This window comes from Trichechus manatus, unplaced genomic scaffold (assembly GCF_000243295.1).
Source record: "Trichechus manatus latirostris isolate Lorelei unplaced genomic scaffold, TriManLat1.0 scaffold00049, whole genome shotgun sequence".
In the NCBI taxonomy this organism is placed as follows: Eukaryota; Metazoa; Chordata; class Mammalia; order Sirenia; family Trichechidae; genus Trichechus; species Trichechus manatus.
In genome coordinates this window covers 2,448,393-2,453,240 of record NW_004443985.1, presented here as the reverse complement: position 1 = coordinate 2,453,240, position 4,848 = coordinate 2,448,393, and the positions used below count along the sequence as shown (strand labels likewise).

The 4,848-nt window shown below is 47.1% G+C and overlaps 1 protein-coding gene across 1 annotated transcript in view; it reads left to right on the top strand.

The window, feature by feature from the left end:
* The window catches only part of LOC101342329 (integrin alpha-9), a 234,667-nt gene extending 232,481 nt beyond the window's left edge, over positions 1–2,186 (top strand). Inside the window, exon 20 of the mRNA XM_023732203.1 lies at positions 2,164–2,186. Within this exon, the coding sequence (XP_023587971.1) occupies positions 2,164–2,166 (3 nt within the window). The 3' untranslated portion in view covers positions 2,167–2,186. The remainder of the gene's footprint in view (positions 1–2,163) is intronic.
* Positions 2,187–4,848: the final 2,662 nt, after the last annotated feature.

Genomic DNA, 4,848 nt, shown 5'->3' with positions numbered 1-4,848 from the left:
AGTCACAGAGCAACTCATGCCTCAGGCCTCCAAGGTTTCCAATCTTTTCTGTCATCACACAGTCAATTTATGATATTAGCTACTGAAACTGCACCAGAAATGTCCCCTGAGATTTATTTTTCTATCCTCTTACTATGCAAGTCTGCTTTCGTCAATTTATTCTGGTCTTTCCTTTAAGGGAAAGCTGCCTTTATAAAATGTGGAGTGCACATGGATGGTCATCTGCTGACTTCTCTCTTGCCTAAAGAAAGCCAACTTGGAAACATGCTATAAAATGGGACTTAACTTGTGGGTGGCTATCCTACTATATGGCTGGCATGTGTGGTTGTTCAGCCAGAGCTCAATGTGTAATGGCCAGCAGCTGAGTTTTAGCAAGGGCCAGACCTAATGCACCATGTTCCCTGCCAGGCAAGGAACTGAGGACTTCCTTGGCAATGTATCACTACAGAGGATGACTATTCCTGGGGTCTCCTGTGGGAGCAGAGAGAGAGACCTTCCCCCTGCATGGAAGATTAAAAGGGAGAAGAAGAAAGAATGGAAGGAACACACTTGGGAGTTGAGTAACACCACTGCATCACACAATTCCAGGGTTACTGTTCACATTGGATTCTGTGTGAACAGCGCCCCCAGAGCACAATTGCACAGACTGTAATGTGATTGTGGCCCCTAGAGTTGCATAGCCGCATGGCCCTGGAGTCAAGGTAAAGTCTAATTTTGACTCTTGGGTGCCCCCTAGCACAAAGGGCTTTGGCTTTTCTTGATTCTGTGGAACAGGAATGGATTTGTTTGGACAGCAGTTACTGAGACCCTGCTAAGTGCAAGGAACCCTGCCAGCCTCTAGGAGATGCAAAGATGAGCAAGACCTGGTTCCTGCTGGTGCCTACTGGTGCCAGCATTGCAGAGACAGCAGCTAGGGTGGGTGGGTCAATTTATTTGACTGGTGAAGGCGGGAACTGGGCTGGAGCAGGGGGAAGAGGACAGAGTAGAGCAAAGGCCAAGGAGAAGAGGTAAAAGAAGACCTAGCCACGTGGAAAGAGCCTGTCCATGGGGAACAAAGGGCCAGTAATACTCCTGGTGGTGGGGTGACCTCATGACATTTTAGGAATGCGGATGCCTGCTATTTCATGCTGATGTTGCTTGTCAGGGCATCTGCACTGATGGATGTGTCACGTGACCATGAGTGTGAAAGGGGGTGTGTGTGTGTGAAGGGGCTGGGTTCATGGGTACATCTTCATACTACTGACTGTATGGTATGCGTGGATCACACATGGCCATAAAAGTGTAAGCTTCAAGCCAGGTTTCCCTGGCTCTCCCAGGTTCAGTCTCCTTTGGGTACCGAAGGGGAGGTGGCATCTTACCATGAGTTACAGAGGAGGCCGAGCTGATGCAAGAGGGGCAGGGCTTCCCAACATCTGCTGGAGGTGCCCACAGGGTTGGAAGCATCTCCATCCTGAGCATCACATATTCTAGGCTCCTAGAAGTTGTAAGTTGGCCCAGTGACACCTCACTGGGAGTCTAGTGTGAGAACTAGTGGTCCATACCTCTGTGGGGGTGGGGCAAGGCAGGTGCTGTAAATGGGTGAAGAAGGCCAGGTATGGGACAGTAGGAAGCGGTGGAGAATGTGGAAGAATGGAGGGTTCCAGCCTCATCCACAGGGGCAGCCAGCTCCCAGCAATGGTCAGTTGTTGCCAGGTGGGAAGGAGAGCCAGTGCAGCCAGACTTCCTATTTTTCAATAAAAACCAGAAATCCACATTTTTATGTGAAATCCCATGACTTTAGCAGCTAATTAAAATGTTTTCTGAACATCGTGTGGGCCAAACAAAACACGTCCTCTGACCACATGCAGCCCGCAGACCACCGACTGGTGACCTCCAGCCTCACGGCCTTCCGTGTGTTCTAGCCCCACTCTCCCCTGATGTGGATCTGCATTTCGGGTGGAACTTAGTCTGTCTACAGCCTTGACTGTGTTTCACGTCCTTCCCTCAGCAGCAGATAACTAGCCAAAGAGATTTGGGGCCTGGGGGCGTGGGGTCCGGGTGTGTATGTTGGGAGAAAGGTGGAGGACTGAGCGGTTCAACCCAAATGTAGTGTCCACTGAAGTTTTAAAGCTAATGGTTTTTGAGAACTGTTTGCAGGCTGAAATAATTGTGTAATTCTTTCAGTGACAGCAGGAAGCAGATAAGCTGGAGTATGGAGTTCAGGAGCTCTTCGAAGAGAAGTAAAATAATAGGCAGCCAGCGTGATATAGAGGGAAAACGTGGCTCTGGGTGGAATCAGGGTCAGGGTTTAAATCCCACTTCTGCTTCCTGTGATCAGTGTGACCTTGGCAAGAGTCTTCTCTCTGTGCCTCCGTTTCTTCCTCTGTGAAAAGGAGTTGTGCTGAGGATTAAACAAATCCTACACCAAGCTGCTCATGCATGAAGAGTCCCTGACCAGGGTAGCCTCCTGCCTCCTTGCCACACACACACAAGCCCATGCTTTAGAGTTCACTCATTTACTCAGAAGGTACTTATTGATCATCTACTTCAGACCAAGATTCAGTGTTGAAGGGGGAGAAGAAAAGCAAGGCTATAAGGCACAAGAATGTGCGTCAGAGGGTGTCTGCTCTTCCTTTTAAACCAAAAGTCAAGACTCATGAGCTTAACAACGGATTGAATGAATATGTGTGTCTTCACACAGTGAAGAAAATAAAGACAGTGTCAAACTGAACTTTTTTTATATTTAATGAATTGCCGTTATTAAAAAAATAAAACTAAGCAACAGCAGCAACTTGAAAGATTAGAGGGGAACCCTAGGGGGCAGTGAGTTTATGTTAATGAGGGAGGAACAATTCAGGAAAGGAGGGTGAGAATGGTTCACAACTGGGAGAATGTCATCAATGTTACTGAATTGTACACGTTGAAACTGTTGAATTGGTGCACGTTTTGCTGTGTATATTCTCGGCAACCAAACCAAACCCATTGCTGTCAAGTCGATTCCGACTCATAGTGACCCTATAGGACAGAGTAGAACTGCCCCATAGGGTTTCCAAGGAGCAACTGATGGATTCGAACTGCCGACCATTTGGTTAGCAGCCGTAGCTCTTAACAACTGTGCCACCAGGGCTCCATTCTCAACAACAACAAAATAAAATTTTAAAAATAATAGTAAAATGTTGTGAAATGTAATGTAAACTTTGGTAAACATATGTCAGTTAAATAAATGTGTTAGCTTTTTTGACTCCTGGATGCTCTTAATCATGCTTGTTTTTGGTGTTTGTTTTTTCATTGACTTACTATTTGCTGAAACACTGGAAGTTTTGGTTTGGGGATATTGGACTATTTAAAATCCAAGATCTGTAATTGTTCAAGTGTGTGATGCATTTAGTATGTAATATTAGAGTTCAGAGAGTGAGGAATAATGTGGCCCCCCCAAAAATGTCAAGACGTCAAGGCTAGGCCCTGAATTTGAAGACTGGGCAGGGAGGAGACTCAGAGGTCCTCAGGGGTGTGACTGGCCCATGAAGCCTGGATGAGGAATTCAGATTTTTTAGCAGGTCAGTCAGCAGTGATGGGCTGTTCGTGGCTTTTGAGAAGAGGAGTGACGGGAAGAAATTTGAGGTGGAAGACATCCGTGTTCGGGGTAGAATGGGAACAGAAAGGTCAGACAGTATCAAGGCCACTAAGCAGCTGGTTTCCGCAGCTGATGAGGTCTGAGGGTATGGGGGTCTGGACTGGGGGAACGGAGAAGGAAGGTCGGATGCTGGGGACATCGCAAAGAGCCAAGAAACAGAGGAACGAAAAGGAAGGTCAGCAGCTGAGGTTCTCGTCTTGGGATTTCTGGAAGAAAGGCACGTTGGGAACAGAAGCTGGTGTAGGGGGACGGTAACGAGTTCAGCGTGGAGGACAGAGAACCTCCACTTGTAATGCATTGTGTAGCTTTCAGAGCACTTTCAGCTTCCTAAGAAATGCAACTAGCACTCAGTGTTGGCTGGTTGGAAGTCACTAGAATTTGGCTGACAGAGTCATCACATCACCTTCTAATTTTCTTGAGAGAACTGAGGTGGGGGCATGAACCCTGTGTCTTCTTATTTCTGGCCACAACAAGGCCGTGTGTGTGTGTGTGTGTGTGTGTGTGTGTGTGTGTGTGTGTGTGTGTGTGTGTGTGGTGTGTGTGTGTGTGTGTGTGTGTGTGTGAGATGGGGGTGAGGGATGAAGATGTTGGAAGCTACTCGAAGGAAGTTCATTTTTGCTGTTTCTGAGGGATGAGTGAGTGTTTTGAGTTCTGTATTAAACTCAGCTTCCAAGTCAACTTTCTAGTGGTAAAGCACCAGGTCGGTGTTCACGGCTTTCGATGGCGTATTCTTTATGAAAAGAGGCATAGAGGGCTCGTAAGTTTGTTTTCCTTGTAAAACAATTCTTCAAGTTTATATCCACCTTTGCTAGAGAAAGGATAGTCCCTTTCTCTCTGGATTTCTCTTCTCACTTTCAGGGCCGACTGCTCAAGATGGCGCCAGGTGATAAAACTGATTCAGTTTCTAATCCGGAGGGAGCTGGAAGGACTTAAACACTTATGTGTTTGTATACCTTGATATTTGAGGGGGTACCCTGGCCTGTTTTCAGACAGAAGGCTCCACATAAAAGCTGCATCTGCACGTGTGAACAAAGTGAAATATATTAAGCAGAGCTGGGAAGTGAAACATTGTGCCTCAAAAGCGTTTGCAAGCAGGCGTGCACCTGATCCTTGAGCGTGTCAGCAGATTCCAGACAGCCTTGGTTCGCTCTGCTCCAGGGCCACTCCCCTGCAAGGCAGGAGCTGGTTCCCATTGTGTTCTGTTTTATCCAGCATCTCTTGTCAAGTTAATAGTA